General features: G+C 37.0%; 1 protein-coding gene across 4 annotated transcripts in view; it reads left to right on the top strand.

Annotated features, from left to right (window-relative positions):
- LPCAT1 (lysophosphatidylcholine acyltransferase 1) overlaps positions 1–18835 on the top strand; it is a 65187-nt gene that overhangs the window by 29978 nt on the left and 16374 nt on the right. For all 4 annotated transcript variants that reach the window (XR_002434768.1, XM_021385491.1, XM_021385490.1 and 1 more), the window contains exons 9-13: positions 1612–1694; positions 5853–5978; positions 13052–13205; positions 14375–14473; positions 17013–17151. Coding sequence is in view for 3 of the 4 variants with exons in the window: in XM_021385491.1 (XP_021241166.1) it covers positions 1612–1694; positions 5853–5978; positions 13052–13205; positions 14375–14473; positions 17013–17151 (601 nt within the window). In the remaining variant the exon portion in view is untranslated. The remainder of the gene's footprint in view (positions 1–1611; positions 1695–5852; positions 5979–13051; positions 13206–14374; positions 14474–17012; positions 17152–18835) is intronic.

Below are 18835 nucleotides of genomic sequence, written 5' to 3'. Positions count from 1 at the left end.
GGCATTCATATATCCATCCCAATCGGCAGCAGCTGAGAGTTCTTCTGTTAGTTTTGTTAGTGATGCCAAAATGTTAGTGATGTTTCTGTCTAGGCACAGGCATGTAGAACATCTCTGAAATCGCCTCATATTCAGGCTTGTCTTTCGGATCACCCTCAAAATCATCCTTTGGATGAATTACCTGATAGCAATTTGCAACTCAAAGTAAAATAAATAGAATTGGACTTAAAATTTAAAGGAACGATCTTTCTGTCTTTGACAACTTCATCTGCTTTGTCTTTCTGTATATCGTATTGCATCAGGCTCGTGTATGTATCTGTATCTGGAAGACACAAGTAGTATGTTTTCAGTTGCAGTGCTACGTACAGGGAAAGCTGTAGGAAACCCCCTAGTAAATTCAGGATTTGTTCATCTTTGAGCACTTTTAAGAAACAGATAAGCATCTAAAGGCAGCATTTTTGGTACTGCGGACCATACCATTCACAGAATACCATTGTATGATTCTAAAATGCTGCGAACTTCAGTTATTGAGAGTGATTTACTTTAAATGATAAAATTCATTCTTATTCCAATACTTTTATTTTTTTAAGATCAATATGAAATTCCTGGAACATAATTCCAGTTGTGTACTACTCATAGATTAGTATATCAAATATAACTACACTTATTGCAATTGTGTTTTTTATTTCAGAAGCTTTCCACAGAACTATGAACATTTTGTTCAGTTAGTGGATAAATTATCTCAAAGGACTGTGTTATCAAAGAAATTGTAACGATGTGGGGTAGGGAGGAATCGGAGTGATCCCCTCCTGTTCCTCATATCTGAGAAACTAATTACTCTGTGGAACTGGAATATTCTGAGGGTTTTTATAGGTGAGATGGGCAGTGATCTTGGGGTTTACATCATAGTTAATAAACACTTAGATTCATACGCAAATGTTGGAATTACTTTTATCATAATCATCCCATTCTGAAAGCTTCCTTTTATATCACTGGTCTCGAGCAGCTCCACTTTAATTGTCTGTGGCCGTCTGCATTTATTCACAGTTTTTTATTATTTGAATTCTAATATCCAGTGTCCCATTTGATGGAGAAACTTTCAGAACCTCTGACAACAGAAGATGAAAACACTTGTGATTTGTACATTGAACAATCATAAATGATTACAAAACATGCAGTGGGAACAGTAAATAGCTGATGTCCTGATAATTTGTATTCTCAAAATTTAAGGCGTAAACAGAGCTCGTATACCTGTTGCATTTCTTGGTTATCTGCAAAGAGCTGAACAAAAAGGAGTATTTATTTGAATGTAAGAGGTTAATGTGAGAAAATGCTAGTACTTTTTAATGACTTAAAACTTCCTGTTCCCACTTAATGAAAGGAAGATAGGACTCCGTTTAGGTTCCATGAAGTAAGAAATGAATTTCTGGAAGTATGATGTATCTCTAAGCATTTAAATGTTCTTTTTTTTTTTTTAATTTATTTTAGTTCTTTTGCTAATATAATTTTGTAAATAGAATCAAACTGTATACATTTTTTCACCACAGTGCTGTAGTGCAGATTACTTCAAGTGTTAAACATTCTTGGTATAATTCAGTTTTCTGTATGCAGTTTCTTCCTGTGTATATTCCTTCAGAAGAAGAAAGAAAAAATCCAGTGTTGTATGCCAATAACGTCAGACGTATAATGGCAGAGTAAGTATCTTTTAATATGCAATAAATTAAATCACTAAATCACATCAGTGTATTTGCCTGCTTGCAAAGCAGCTTGTATTCCACAGTAATATATACAAACTATGTAGCAGTTACTTTATTTTCCTGTATGAGGAAGGCAGGGAGTCACAAATACAGTAGGAACTATAGGAACTGTTTTGTTTTTAACATGCTTTCATATAACAAGACTAGTCTTTTGCTGCTGTGGGTATTTAAGTCCTTTGAGGTGGAAGGTACAGTTGAATTGTATGAAAGTTAATGTAACTGAATTTTCTACTACTGAGGTTCCATTTTCAGCTCTGGCTTTTTTTTATTAAAGTTAAGAATAATTTCATGTATTCATTGTTAGCCTGGGGGTTATTTCTAATAGTAACACATAAGAAAACTGCTTCTATTTTAGAAATAGAACACTATAGAACACTAGCATTCAAGTTCAATTAGTTGTTTGCATTGTATCGATGTGAGGATACTGAGAACGCTTAACTACAGTGTAGGATAAAACAAACATTGAACACACTGACCTTAGTTCTCTTTTGCTATTTTTAATTACCCTCACATTTGACAGTTTAAAAAAATCTGACATTCATTTTTTGTCCTTGCGGTAAATCTTCCACTACTCAGTAGATGTTCTTTTTAGTATTTGCAGAGAACCTTTATGGTTATTAATAACTCTTGAAGAATTTAGGAATCTTTCAGCTAATTTTGCAAGAACTTGTAAAATCTAAATCTCTTTTGTTGGAACTTAGTAGAAACAGACGAGAAGTTCCAGTTTTCGACCAAAGGCCAATTTGTAGGCAGTAACTGGTAATTCTCTGGTTTATAAGCCGAACGCAGCTTTGTGAGTTTCTTTAAGGATGCTGAGCCTATAGTATAACAGAACAATTCCCTATCTGTTGTACAAAAAGAACCTTTCTCATAAAAGAAAAACAAAAGGATCAGCGTGAATTAAGCTATCTTTGAGTTGCAGTAGCTTCGGAGACTTCTGTAGTTAATCTTAAGATCAGCTGGCTCAACATACAAGTGTTCTCCTCAGCCTTTGGGTAAAAAACATAGTTACAAAGCCTTCATTATTAACTCTCTATTCCAATTAGAAGATGATAGAAATTGTGTGGTATAAGGAGAAATTTTGAAAGGCTATGGAAGTTTACAACAACCTGCATATTGAAAGCCTTCCCTTCTATGGCTATATAGAGAGATTATTTTCCTCTTCCTTTTGTTTTTCCCTCTCTCTTCTGAAGAATAGAAGAACAGAAGATAGCGAGTATGGCTTGTTTTGAGGTGAAGAAAGAGCTGTACATCCTGTATTGATATGGAAGGAAAATGCATGTTTGGATGTCCAAGTTCTGTAGTTAAAATGCAGATGGGAATAAACCAAGATGCTGACTCCTGGATGCTGTGGATTACTGTAGACCTGTTAAAAATAGCATCAATTTATTCTTTCTACTCACACATAATAATGAAAAATATGCTAAGAGAAAACTGTGATAGAATTGAACAGAAATTGAATAACATGTACTACTGGCCACTTCCAGATGCTTGCTTCAAATGACAGTTCTCCAATCTGCTAGTCCATTCACGTGGCTTTTAACGTAGTAGATAATAGCTGAGATGCTGTCTGTCTGTTCTTGAGCTGTGGCAGCTGCATCTCCAGTACTTCAGGTGCTAGTAGGTGCACTGCTAGCTCCTTTTATTGAAGGTTAGATCAATGACTGTACTATGATATGAAGAGGTCACTTCAAGATCTGTTTAGATGTTTATTTTTCAACTCCATCGTGCTTTTCTGGAAGAAGAGTCTAATCCAACTGGATCTTTTACAGCAGCAAAGGTGGTAGTCCCAGATAACAATACAGTTCTCAGTCCATAATGAGTGTTATGGTAAAACCATGTGTCTTGCCCCCAATTTCAAGGGGAACTTATAGAACTTAATGTGTACAATGATAGATGCAGTTTCAATTCCTGAAATTTGTTTTCCTTCATGGTGGTCTTGTCTGGTGAACAACTTCTCATACCTGTTAAACAAAGTACTTGACAAGGTGTCAGTTTCTTACACTGCTTCTGCTTGTTGCCTTTATGGAAGAAGCCCCTTTCTGTGGGGCAGCTGCAAGTGCAACTGATGGGTTTTCAAGACAAGGGTTTTCCTATTCACTCATATAAATAGAATATTTAACAAAGAGATGCTATCATTGATGAAGGTTTGCTTCTTCGGGAAATTAGTTTCTTGTGGGATTAATGAATTGACTTCCCAAAAAGTTTTGTTCACAGAGAAATCCAAAGTGAGCCTGGCCTTCTGGCTCTGTTTCAGGTCAAATTCTAAAGCGTAACTGTCCTCTTGTTCTTCAGATTCAAGGGCAGTACCATTAGTATGGCCCTTAGGCAGCCATACTAATAACAAAGGTAAATGCCATTTATTAATTGCTGTAGAGCCTGAGCAGGTACATGTCTTCACTGTATTCCTTCTCAACCAGGACAACAAGAATTGTCCTTTTGAAGATGCATTCAAAGGACACGTACCCCACCCAATCTGTATCGTTCATCTTTGCTGCTGCCATATACCACCACCTATTTGAATATGATCTTACGGGTTTCTTTTTCCTGGACCATGATCATCTCAGTGATGTGTATGTTATGACCAGAAGTTGCTCAGTCCGGTTTGTTATTCTGAAAGCATTTTTTCCTGCTGTTTTTCAGGAACTAATTTCACAAACTTATAATATAAATATACATATGAATACACGTCTGCATTTTCTGCCTTGTAGGCCTCAGCTTGTATAGGTAACGTCTCTGTTTTTCTTAGGTTTCAAAAGCAGCTTCAGCTTCTTCAACATTGAGGTGAAATCAAAATCCTTTTGTGTTACACTCTAAGCCCTACACAGCTTGTGATTTAGCTTCTGAACTCAGGAGCTCCTTGAGCTCTAACTTTATCTGGCTTTGGTAGATCCTACAACAGAATTTACTGTGAGCAAAAGTTGTTGCTTCCTCTACTTTACTATTGATATTTGTAATGCTGAAAGTCTGGACGTTCACATACGCACTGTTCCGGTTCATTTCCCTTTTTCTGGAAGACCAAAGGCAGAAACGCTGCCAACAGATGAGCAAGAGAAGATGCAATCTAACTTGAGAAGGACAAAGCATGTTTGACAGTGGGAACACATACAGGCATTAACTGTAGTAGATGTTTTTTGTACCAATAGTACTGAGTCTGGTCAAAATACTGCCCCTTCTGTAAAGAGGTTCACTCAGCTATAACTCATTCTTCTTCCTTCCAGTTTGGCTGAGCCTGAGATGATATCTGCTTTTGTTTGGGATTTGTTCTGTCACAAATTTGTTATTCCTCTTTGGAAAGACTCCTTCAGTATTTTTGGGGACCTTTAGAGGATGTATTTAAATCTGGCATTGGTTCTGGGATGCCAGTCAGTCAGGCCTTTCTTTACCTACCATGGAGTTCTAGTAGCCTGATCTTTCTTAATCTTCCTTTTGAGGTTGCTCCAAAACGTTGCCTCCTATTTGCTTCCATGGAAATGAAAGCAGATTCACAGAGCACAATGATACTATTTGATAGAGCGAATTCCCAGTTTCTTCAACGTAGTCACCGTTGTTTCCTGTGCGTTTTCACCAGTGATGAACAAGAACCTGCCAGTGGAGGTGACCTGCTGTCACCACAGCAGAAATCACAGAACTAAGGGTTTGGAAGGGACCTCTAGAGATCATCCAGTCTAACCCCCCTGCCAGGCTCCCTACAGCAGGTTGCACATGTAGGCATCCAGGCAGATCTTGAATATCTCCAGAGAAGGAGAATCCACAGCTTCCCTGGGCAGCCTGTTCCAGTGCTCTATCACCCTCACGAAGAAGTTCTTCTGCATATTGGTGCAGAACTTCCTATGCTCCAGTTTGTGGCCATTTCTCCTTGTCCTGTTCCCACAGACTGCTGAAAAGAGGTTGGCCATGTCCCTTCGTCTCCAACTCTTACGATATTTACAAACATTTCAGTCTTTGTATGTGAACTTTTCTCTTATGGTATTTCCCTTATTTCTTCAGAATAAGGAGAAGTGTTGCAGAACTTCTTGCCACATAAAACAAAATAACATTCTGCTCATTTTTCATAGGCTAACTTGCTTACTGTATTTCTCTGGTTTATTTAAGAGCGTTGGGAGTTCCAGTGACAGACTATACATTTGAAGACTGTCAGCTAGCTTTGGCTGAAGGACAACTTCGTCTGCCTTCAGACACATGTCTTCTAGAATTTGCAAAGCTTGTGAGAAGCCTTGGGTGAGTATATACAATATTTATATATGAGGTGCATTCTTTATACGTTTATGTATGATTTTCCTCATATAACAATATGTTCTCTACTAGTACGCTGCGTTTATGACTACATGTGAAATGCTGTTGTATTACAGTCAGGGAAAGTAATATGAAGATTAAACCAATACTGTATTAGAAGCAAATGTCTCAAGACATCCCAAAGAGGATCAGAAATACAGTGGGGCTTGTAATATTTGATAAAGCAAAGAGTCAGTTGCCCTTTCCCATGACATTTATGAAGGAGAACAGTGCTGCCATAATACAATCTTGTGACTGGGGTTAATGTTGTAATAGAGAGGGCAGAGGATTTATTCTTTCCCAAGAAGCACAAGAAAGTGCCGGTCTATTGAGTGGGTTACTGCTAATTGTACTTTATAATGAAATACCTTACTTTAAGTGGCTTGGCTCATCTGTTCTCTTCTGACACCAGTTCTCTATGGCTTTACCTTTCTGAAGTGCTTCAGCAAACAGTGAAAAAAATCACATAAACTAAAAAGTAGAACTTGTTGCTATTTTTCCAGTCTTTCTCCTTTGCCCCTCTCCTCCTATTAAGCAACCACAATCTGAACTTACATTTTCAGCCTATTAAGAACTGTAACATGCAAGCAAATTTTTCCTTTTTTGTTTTTTCAAGTTAAAATATGGAGCATAGTTATGTTTCCATTCCATACTTCATTTCATTTCGCTATTTTTCCTTCATCTTGTGTTCACAAACGGGGGAAAAAAAGGAGGCAAAGATATATTTGAGGAAAAAGGAATGTAGGACAGCATACATTATGCATACAGATTACAGACACTTATTTCTTCATTTTAGGGACTCCATCTGAAAAGAATTCCAGTAGGACAGTAAAGACTTCTAAACAGAACCAGAAAGATTCTTTCTTCAGACCAAAAACTCTTGAATTTTCAGTATAAAACAAACAAAAAACCCAACGAAACAAAAAAGCCCCTCACTTATGATGCAGTTGATAATCCCAGGATTCAGTTTAATCTTCTTGTAAAATTGTCTAGCTTCTGTCTGCTCAGTTTAAAACTCTTTCCTCAAATTAAACTTTTTAGAGTGTTTATTTGACCTCTAACATGATTATGTACATTTGTGAGTGAAGCTCCTCACAATCTAAAAGTTCTCCATCAGATTTGAGCAGTTATGCATTGGTGAACTATTATTCTGTCTTGATTTGGGTAGGTGCCAGTAAGTAAGGCTATTACCATGGTATTTTTCTGGCACAACTGGATGAAGCTTGTAATATGATTTCAACTCTAATGCATGATTGATGAAAATGCACTCATTTGCTGCTTATTCAAAGGCTTTGAGGCCAGCAAGGCATTAAGATCATCTAGTCACATCCCCGAATAACTCCAGCAGTAAATTTTATCCCATTGATTTTGCATCCAGTCTTAATACTTCCTTTTGAAGAAGAGCGTATCTTCCAAGTAACACTTGCTTTTAAATGCAACACTTTTAAGGTGAACCCAGACTTTTCTTTTGATTTCTTTGAAATCATGTTACATCTCAGTTTGCTACACTGGAGAACTGTTTGTTCATACGATATATCTATAGGATTAGTTATCATTTACATGTCTGTAAAATTTGCTGAGCCTGTGCTCCAGTTGGGATCCAATTGCAATCCAGAAGATGTAGCCACAGCACTGAAGCCCTATGCTTCATTTAATGAAGAGCTTGAGCTCTTTCAACGCAGCTATACAGTTGCCAGGTCACAGCTGGCTGAAAATCAGCAGCTTCATTTTGAACTCTGTACTAAAATGACTTTTTTATAAATGAGATCAATTGATTGGTATTGTCTTCTCAAATTCTAAGCTCATTTTCTTCAGGCAATTATGCTTCTGTTGAGCCTGATGACTGGTGTTTGACCAATGAACAGATTCCGAAGATATGCAGTTTTTACTATAGGTTTCAGACATTGTAAATAGTCAACAGCATTTGATGATTTCAATTAATTTCATTTGATGATAATTCATGGCCGTATTTTAGAAATGATTTCCTGTTCGTACTTTGACTAGATCTATTAACATGTTCTAGACATGGAAGTTTGTTCAACTTTTGTGCCTTACAGACCTCTTCATACATTTGCAAAAGATGTTAGTATGTTAATTATAATTCTTATCTCCATTTTTTTAACAAAATAATTTGTTTTGAGCTGCATTAGTGCAGTCGCCAGCAAGGAGATCCTTAAGTTCTGCACAAAGTTGATTTGTTCATATTGTGTCAAACTTCTGCTTATTCTAATTTCTATGTTCACTTTGCCCATTAATGAGAAGGACATTCTAGCTTTAGTTGTTCTGATTTCTTATGGAACCTTGATTTGCTGGCTATCAGTAGCTCCTTAAAGAATTTTCCATTTTTGGTCAGATAAGTTTCTAATTTTTTCTGTTGTAATTCTTTTATTTTCTTAAAATATTAAAAAGATCTGTCCTCTCTTCAAAATGGTCAGCTGTAGTACATGTTGCAATACACGGTAGAAATTTCTTGTAGTCACTGTTCTGTTTGCTGTTAGGCTTACGAAGTCAGGTCTTGGTGTAATTTGACATTCTGTTCAACTAATTATAGTGGTTCAGGACGTTCACATCTTCAGAAAAATACACAGAGATAAATTATCCTTAATCTGGGTAGGTGTCTTATGACACTATTTGTTGAGCCACAATTTCTTTGCACTGATTTCTTCTAGTACCTCTTCTCTCTTTTTACCTCATCTACTCTTCAATTTGTTAAAATTCATTACTCTACTGTATTATTCATGATTGCTTTTTGGTTGTTGTGGTTTTTTTTTGTTTGTTTTCACCTATCTTTCACTTACAATCCCAGCTGTGAATTAGAACGTCTTGCAAGGTTGGAGGTGTCTTAAATCTTTCTGGTTTAGTCTGTTTTTTCTACTCCCTGATTTTTCTTATCTGCTTGCAGCCATTTTGGCAAATATTCTTTAGTAACTAAGATTTTTCATGTACTTTTGGAGCTGCTTAGCATGCAAAAAAATACTTGTACAGCATGACGCATTTTCTTTCCAGTATGACAGTTGGCTTCTACTTCTTACATCAAAAAGAAATAAGTATATCAAATACAGCAAAAACAAAATATGGTATTGTAATATGGTGAATATGTATCTTATGTTGTTGGTATATGTATGGCAAAAGGCCCTTTGGGCAGATTATTGACTTAGTGTATATATTTAGTACACAGACACAGAGGTTATTGGTGCTTTTCATTGAAGATAGAATGGCTGATTTTCATTTATTTTAAAAGGTATAGTCTGCATAAGGTGGTCTTTTTCAGGTCAGATTGCAAAAAAATCCTGAGCTTTCTTGGTAGGATTATTCTATCTTAGTCTAGGAGGTTTTATCTTAAACAATGGATAGTAATTTATTTATTTACTTAATTATTTTTTGGTTTTTTAACAATGTCCTCTACTTTTCTGGGCCTGATCATTGTTGCTGTCTTGGATCCATGTATTGAGCACTAGAGAAGTCTGTTGCATAAAACAGTTGTCTACCCCAGAAGAAGGTTCAACAACATTAGCAAGCCTGCAAAGTGTACCTCCTTACATACTCCCAGGCCCAAGTAAGTTCAGTGATAGTCAACCTTATTTTAGAACCTGAATCAGTTCTGCTGTCTCTTCAGAAATGAAGTACTTCAGTAAGAATGAAATGAATTAAACAGTACTTCCATTTTGACCCTCAGTATTATACTGTCCAGTCAGCCACGAGGATCCTAAGTAGACAGTGCCCATGTAACCTTGTAAGAGCTGCAAGGAGAGATGATAATTACCTCATAGATCTGGTACCCATCTACTCAACAAGAGTACTCAACTTCAACAGCCCATGATACAAACTTCTGTTGTCCATATGCTCATGAAACTGTGGTCCAGACTGTAGGTAGAGCTTTGTAACTCAAGAAGTAATAACGCCTCACAGCTAACACTGTCATACCTTTAGACTGTTACAGAGATCATGTTTAATAAGAAAAAAATCTCTGGAGGATGTTCTTCATCTGCATTCATGGTAAAAACAGTACTGTCCTTTACAGGAGGCAGTCAGAGATTAGGCTTGATATAGTGAATACCAACTATGATAGACCCTGCCTCATGGGATCAATTCAGGTCAGTTTTGCAGTTGTTAAGTATTCTTTCTCTATAACAACGTGAAGTTGCACGGAAGTACATCAGCAGACAGAAAACTGAATGTGTTTTGCTTCTTTGGCTTAGGGCATATTTCTCTGAACTTGTAGTTTACAGTAGTTAGCTACAACATCCAGCTGCTCTTATGAGGCTTTCAGCCCTATGAGACACTAGAAGCTTTTTGGCAGGTTTCCAGCATGCAGGGAAAGAGTCTGTTTTCAGACGATCAAATGCAACTAAAACTGACTTTAAAGAGATAAGACATTTCACTCAGTAAGAAGAGTGGTAATTGTGCTGAAAGTATCCTACCTTCAGGGATCTGGTTTTCCTAGTCAATTCTGCTGTGGAGGATTAAACGTTCAGAACTGTACATCGTGAAACAGTCCTCTCCATCTTTAGAGGTTGGCTTACAAAATGAAGCAAAACACCACAGTAGCAAATAACTTTATGTCCCATAAAGCCTAGATCCTGGAAACATACGGTTTCACGAGCAGAGACATTCACTGTTGACCTTCTAGGCTTTATAGCTTCCACTGGGGTAAAAGGTTCTTCACCGAGAGGGTGGTTGGGCACTGGAATAGGCTCTCCAGGGCAGTGGTCACAGCCCCAAGCTGCTGGAATTCAAGAAACATCTAGACCATGGTCTCAGACGTATGGTTTGGTATTTGGGTGGTCCAGTGTAGAGCCTGGAGTTTGACTCAATGATCCGTATGGGTCCCTTCTAACTGAAGATATTCTATGGTTCTATAAAAGTAACAATTTTAAAGGAATTGAGACATCCAAAACAATTTCAGTTCGGTGCTACAGTCTACTGTAGGATTTGGAACACTTGGCTTTGAAAGAATTCAGCATTATTTGTCATATATATACCAGTTACCTTCTGATTCTGAAGGGAGTAGAGGGAATAAACCTACCTTGGATTCCAGGAAGTACAATGCGTTCATACTCAAGCTGAAGCAAAAGTTTTGCCTCTCTGATCCACGTACTGTTTTTGAGATTGGCTCGCACATTTTTCTGTATTTATGATCTCAAACCACATCTATTAGATTTGTGGCAAATCACAACTATTTTCAGTACAAGATTTTACTCTTCTAACTTTAGCTTTTCAGGCTACTGAAAGGTTGACTGTTGAACAGGAGATCCCATCAAGTCTCTAATAGTAGTCACCAAACAAGTGCTTATTTGTGGTGAAATTTGAGTGACTTTATTCCAAATCAAATCTCTGGTTTAGAGACAGATGTTAGACTGCATATTCTGTGTCAGAGATGGATTATCTCAAGGGAGTATTCAGATGCCAGCTGGCCTTGTTCTGCAGTTAAAATCCATTTCAGCTACTACAGTGAGGATGTATTATCTATGGACTGGTTTTATGTGCAGTGCTGCGTGTTAGAAGCTGAGATCTGTATGCATCTCAAGCCCTCTGTGGATTCCTTTTTTATTCCTGCTCCTTTTTCACTAGATCACAGAAAATGAATGTTTGCAAGGAAGCGTTTTAATGCTCTTTTTATACTGCCTAGGACCAAAACTTATGAGAGGCACTTTCCTTCAAGAGCGGAGAGAGTATGTGAATGTTTTGTAGGGGCTATGGGCTTTGAAAGAATTGGTATGTATTTAAGTCTTATAATTCAGAAATACAGAGCTTGGAGTTGTTAGTACAGTTTTTGCAAGTTAGGCTAGGTAATGGCAGATAGTATAGCATAGTAGTTCTGTTTTTGCTTAGAAGTATAGGTTTTGGGAAGGGTTGTTCAGTCATTTCAGTAAGCCTTTAAGGTCTGGAGCTCATATATCAGGTATTCCTCCTACTTAAGAGTGCCATTAGCTGTTTTCCAAAGCTTGGGTACGTTGGTAGTAGTTAAATATTTGATCCAAGTCTCCTCACTGAGAAGAAGCTGCTGAGGAGGTCCAGCTGCTGTCTGGAGACAGTTGTGATCTTGCATAAATAATTGCCTTCCTTTGTCTGCAGGAGCAAGCAGCAGAACAGTTAACTGCAGAAGAATATTGCTATTGGCTTTTTTTGTCTTCAGATTGAGAATTTTGGGTGCCCGCATTAACCTAAACCAGTTCAGAGTAAACTTGCTGGTCAAGATTTGTTTGATGTTTTATCAGGCAGGGAATTTACTTTTCCCCACATATTTGCAGCATCTCTAATTTTTATTACTTCCATAGTAAAAATTATTGTTAACAAAGCAAAACCAAGAAGTTTGATTTAGCAAAAAAAAAAAAAAGCAACAGAAAACAAACCAATAAATCCATGCAGTAGATGTCTGCCTTAGTAGAAACCTGTTCTGTCATCGGTTTTGCAGTCAGAAGGAATGAAGTAATTTCTGTAGCAGTATTAACTGCTATAGCCTTGTTTGATGGGTAGCTTCATAATGGTGTTGGTCTAACTACAGACTGAACGAGGACTGACAAACAGGATTAACAGTATAATCGCCATTATGTAATCCCAGATTCCTTTTAGACAAGATGCACCAAGTCTTTCCTGTTCAGGGACATTAGTAAATTTGGAATCGTAATTGGTTTATGTTACTGTCAACGTGGCCATGTTCAGGTGACCTAAATCCTACCTACTTCTCCATGCTTGGTATTTGATACTAGCTAGTTCTAGACTCATGCTTTTCTTGCACACATTGGACTGCTTATACATATGGCTCATAATCAAGGAAGAGGACACAAGTTTCTAACCAGAATTCCTAAAACTTTCCATTAATTTCTAACATAGTTTAAGAACTAATGGCAGCCTTAAAATGTTAAGAATCCATTATTACAGAGTAAAGCTGCTTGGTAATTCTGACTCTGGATTTCGTAGTGCTTTATACCATTATCATTGCTTCATTCAGTATGTCGATGTCTATAGTCTAAAGTTAGGTTTATTTTTAAAATGTATAAAAATAATGTGCTTTCTAGGCTGAAGCCAGAAACACTTGAGGATGATCTTGATAAATATGCTACGCGTGCTATGAAAATGAAAAAAGAGAAGACTGATCTTAAAGAATTTTCAGCATATTTGGAATTTCCAGCTTCTCACACGTTAGAAAGCATGTTTGCCCTTTTTGATGAGGTAAGAAACAGTAGTATGTTTAAAAATTGTGTTACTTATGATAAACTCTGTTCTAGCCTAATTTTCTTGTTGAATTCACTGAAGTCTGATTTGGGCCAGTGCTAAGCATTTTACAGTCATAGAATCTCCAAGGCTGGAAAAGACCTTCAAGATCATCTAGTCCAACCGTCCACCTACCACCGGTATTTCCCCACTAAACCATGTCCCCTAATACAACATGTAAGCATTTCTTGAACATCTCCCTGGGCAGCCCATTCCAGCACCTGACCACTCTTTTGAGAAGAATTTTTTCCTAATATCCAACCTGAACCTTCCCTGGCGCAACTTGAGGCCATTTCCCTCTGTCCTATCACTAGTGATGTGGGAGAAGAGGCTGACCCTCACTCCACTACAGCCTCCTTTCAGGTAGTTGTAGAGAGCTATAAGCGATAGAGCATTTCACCACAGTATTTGCCTACTGCATTTCCCTTTCATCAAAGGTAGTAACACCCATCATCAAATAAATGAAGCCAACATTCAGGTAGAAAGTAAAAGGAGTATCAATTCGACAACACTGATTTTGTTTCTAGATTTAAAAAAAAAAAAAAGCTTCAGGCCAAACCATTACAACTGCTTCTTGCAATTGAATGCAATGGATAATGGTTGCAAAAAAAAAAAAAAACAAATCATTTTTCTAAGATGCCTGAAAGCTTGAAGGACCAAAGAAGTTGGCAAATGAGCCAGATTTTTATTCCTCTGGCAATCAGTTGGGATGGGGAAAAATGACCATTATCTTTTTCTTCATGAGATCCTGTTTGCACCAGGAGATGGATGGATGTGTCCACATTGGTATCCTAGACCAAAGAGCACGTATAATGTAGTCAAGACTTAAATCAGACTAGTTTGACCTCTGGTTCTCCAATTTTAGTTTCAACCCAAATAAGTAAATGTAAAAATCTTAGCTATGCAAGTAAAGCCTAACAATAGTGGCCCTGTCTTTCATGAATATTTGAATAGAGCTTCCAACTGGAAGGCTGAAAAGTGCCTATGAAGCTTATGCAAGCCCAGTTTTTGCAATTAATTACATATAATGATGTATCCTCCTGAATATTCTGCATATTAGTTGTTGTTGGCTGTTATTTTTGGAACTTCTGAGACAAGTTGCCATATTTAGAGAATTTCTTTCGCAGAATGAAGATGGCATAATTGATGTTCGAGAATTTGTCATTGCTCTGTCAGTTGTCTGTAAGCCATCCAAAACTCTGGAAACAATCCAACTGGCATTTCAGGTAAGTGGCATTTTCTTCCTATATATAGTTTACTTAAATTTTGTTTTTAGAAATTATTCTTTCATTAAATTTTTAACAAACTTTTTTCCACATGCCTTTCAAACACTTGATTTAAAATGTAATTAGCATTAACTGAAAGGTAGATTAGGAGAATATATTCAGAGGGAGTGAAGTGCGAATTTGTTGTGTAAGATGATGGGAGTTTGTAGAGTGGAATTGTTATGTGGAGCTCATGAAGTCTTTCAGTACACTGAGTCCAGACCCCCGAGTCTTTTGTATTATTAAATGAATGGCTAATGAGTTATGCGTACTGCTTTTAAAATGTTTCAATCAAATCTTTTTTGTCAAGTTAAGAAAAATAAAAACTTGCAGTTGTATGTGTTAGAGAGAGCTTCCCCCCCCCCCCCCCCGCCCCCCCCCCCTTTATCTTCTTGGTAAGGTTCATTTTTCCCTCTTAATCTTGCAGTGTTTCTTTTTTAGTCCCTCAGTTCTTCATGTCCTGAATTATCTGTCTAAAATCTAGACTTCCCAGAAGTGTCCCTGATCTTGTTGTAGCCTCTGTAGTTTGTTTTAGCATCAGCATTGATGGCTAATGCAAGCTTTTTGGGAAACCAACAGCAGCAATGCTTAATGTTTGCCATCCAAGTGGGTTTGTCTGACACTGAAATTTCTTACTTGTAAACTGATTTCTTTAATATTACTATTTCAAGCTTTGCTGCATTTTAGATTACCTTTTCTGATTGCCTTGAACTTCCAGGGACTTATGTCTTCAGTGCTACCAAAACAGGAAAATGTTAACACTTGTTGCTGTCACCACTGGTGAATGCATGGACTTCAGAACTTAGAATTTTGTGGTATTACATGGCAGTCTTATTTTTGGAGTGTAGCTGTTCTCAGGTTCTTCAGCAAATTTCTACTATACTTAACTATGTTTTGCTAAAGAAATAAGGCTGCTATGAATGCTTGGTGTCTGTCACCTTTTTACCAGTGTTGAGCAAATCTGACAAAGGATGAAGTTGCAACAATATTTATTTCCTGCAAATCTTGTGGAAAATCAACAGCTGTTAGAACGGATAACTTAATGCTACTTGTGAGGCAAAAGCAGATCTCTGCCTTTGCTTATTGTATTTTATTTATGTAGTGGCATACAGAAATGGTCACATGATGTTTGTTTCTCTCTGTCTCCTCTTACTAAAATGAACAACCTTAGAGTAAACTTGAATGTGGCTTTTGGGCACTATTTCAGTCGAGTTTGGCTGTCATTTATATTTAGGGATAAAGTGCAGCTTTTTATATAGCTGAGCAAACTTTCAAAGTGAGACTGTTTAGTATATGACTGGAGAACGTGAAAAATAGGGGTTACTGAGTTACCAGAGATCTAAAGTGGTAGGCAATTAGAAGTAGAATTGGGGATTTTGGCAACCAATTCCAAGAGCATCACTCCAGTGTAAGTGCTAGGCATCCTCCATTTCTAAGTGTTAAGGAAGTGAAAGAGTGGTGTAAATCTTGGCCATGTGACACTTATGAGCTGTATCAAATATCACCTTCTGATTGCTGTATTTTCCTAGATCAAGTAATTAAACAAGTTTTGTCTTGTCCCCACTTCTTGTGAAGCAGCATGCAAGCTGGATGCTAGGGAGGAAAAGGCGAGAGTCTTGACTTGAGTATGAACGTTGTTTTCCACAGAACTTCAATTCTTTTTATTCCTTTGTGGTGTGCTGTCTTGATGAAGTTTCCACGTTCTTAATGCTGTAGAGAAACTAAAAGTTTCCAAAGCATCCTTTTTTAACATAGCTCAGTGTTTGCAGCTGTGTCATGCTTCAAAATTAGACAAGGATGTCCTAAACTTTTTTCTATTGAAAAAGCAGAATGAGATTTTTAAAAATGTAATGAAGTTTGGTACAGATATTATGAAATACTCAGGTTATTTTTTTCAGGGGAAAGCACTGTTCATATAAAAGATAAAATGAGGATATGAGTTGTGATTTTTAGTTTCCATTTGTCAGTAGTAAAGTTAACTTTTTATCTGTAGCGAACTCTTTGCTTCAGGACTTGAAAAGAAGCCTTATTATTCTCTAGATAACGTGAGTGTGTATTTTCAAACAAGTACAGGTTCATCACTGTTTGGAGTGGGGCTGTTCTGATAAATACAGCTCCATTTAGATGTGGGAATCTATAGCCAAGGTGGATATCTCATCAGCTGAACATTAGTCAAGGGATTCTTTAGTTTTATATTTGAGCAAGTGGGAAATAGTTTCTTCTTAGGCCAGCTAATTATGTCTTCTGCTTCCACAGGCTTTCTTGGAGTTTGGAAGCCTAACTCAATCAACTGATGATTATTCACAGTTGTGTATCTGCAAAACATGTTAAACTGTCTTATCTCTAAAATATCACTGAAATTCCAGTGTTTAGGCATGTAAACTTATTTGTTTCTGGATATAATAAACTTTATTTTGTAAATGTACACGGGTGAACTACAGTGTTCATAGAAGTCAGTATTCAGCTTTGGAATGATTTATGTTGCTGTCTTGTTTTACAGCTATACCAGTCAGAAAATGGTACTATAACAGAAGATGATTTAGCTCATATTCTGAAGACTGCTATGGGTGTGTCACAGATTAATGTTACACATCTTTTTAGAGCTGTAGACGAAGAAGAAAAAGGAAAGATTACATATGGTAAGTATGTAAAGTGGATCTGAACTGTCGCAGTATTAAAATTGTCTGAACTTGTGTTGATATACAAACCTGTTGCATTTTAATTTGACTTTGTCTTTTTAGTGGACACGGTTTTATAATCGTAAAAGCACTCCAGACAAAGTAAACTTAGGTTTTAAAAAAAATAAATTTGAGTTTCACCTGTTTTTATCAAGTGTTATGCTTACATTTTCAGGCTTTTTTTTTCCTTCTGCATTGTCAGGTAATGCCTAGACTAGCTCTTTCAGCATCTTCTTTGATTACAATGCATGTGAACATGTAGTTTTAAGAAAGTAATCTTAGCTCTGTCCTGTTGTTTTGTCTTTATATATGTTCCTCATTATTTCTGTCCTCCCAGTATATAGGAGAACATAACATTTTCTGCTCCAGTCATTTCTCAGCCTGTTATAAAGTCAGTCATGAGTGCAGAGGAAGTGAGGGGGGTATTGAACAGGTTGCTGAATATATAATCTGTAGCGCAGGTGATATGGAGGCAAGAAAGTTGCACTTTTTTTCAAATTGAGAGATCAAGGTGAATAAATTATGCTTGAGAGTCTCGAAGTACTTGTGTATTACTTCAGATTCTTAATCTCTTATACAGTAAAGTTCTAAATTCAGTTGCATCATTCAAGTTTTGAGTTGTTGATAGCAAGTGTAACACATCTCAAATAAAAGTGCTTATGATATGGCCCTATTCTAATGGTTTTCGATCAAGTTGATTCTTGTCCATTTAATTTGTAAAAATGTTGATTAAAACATCAATATTAGTAAATCACAATTTCTACACTAGCATTTCCCATGTTTGAAATATATGAAATGTATGCAATGCTTCAGCTACAGCACTATTTTTAGACTCACTGAAATGACTATCATTGCTCTATCTGCACTTTTTTCTCTTATCTCTTGCCTCCTCGATTCCTGCTGTACTACCCCTTTTCTCTCAGTACTTCTCATCTGTCATCTCCCCAGCATTTCCACATACATCCTACGCTATTGCCCTTTTGCTGCCTGTCACTCCTTATTGTCTCCCAGCTCATTCAAATGGTGACTCAGCTTTTTTCCCTCCCTCTATCACCAAAAATAACAGAGAGCAGAGAATCTAAGCATTTAATCTCAGCTGAACACTAATTTTGGCACATCTAATTATTTGAGGAAAAGCTAAATTTGAAACAAGTGTACTCAAACCAGTTTGTGTGAGTTATCAAGGAATTAATATTTAATGTTATTCTTTGATAGTACCCAGTTGCACTTAAATCTGCACTGCCACTAAGAGGTCACAGTATGTTTACATCACAAGAAAATCTGGACCACTGAGCCACAACAGTGACCACTGGAGCATTTAGCTCTAACTCTCACTATTTTTTCTCTTGCATTCAAGAGTAGTCCATTGTGAGGCCTCACAGAGTAGGACGGTGTGGATATCACTCAAAATTTTGCTTGTGTCTTTTTCTGAGAAAAATGCGGAGAAACAGTGCACAGAGTTTCTAACTTACCTGAAAGCTTATTAGTAAGAATAAAACTCCAGTTGTGGTAAGGAATTGAAAGACAAAGGCAAACTTTTGGTATTGTATATCTGTCTTGAAAGTTCTTTTCTATAAATATTTGATGTCTTGCCTTGCCCGAGAGTGCTCATCTTTACTTGTGATCTGCTGCACATGAATAATGA

This window comes from Numida meleagris, chromosome 2 (assembly GCF_002078875.1).
Source record: "Numida meleagris isolate 19003 breed g44 Domestic line chromosome 2, NumMel1.0, whole genome shotgun sequence".
In the NCBI taxonomy this organism is placed as follows: domain Eukaryota; kingdom Metazoa; phylum Chordata; class Aves; order Galliformes; family Numididae; genus Numida; species Numida meleagris.
The sequence above is the reverse complement of the archived record's forward strand: the minus strand, read 5'-3'. Positions and strand labels throughout refer to the sequence as shown.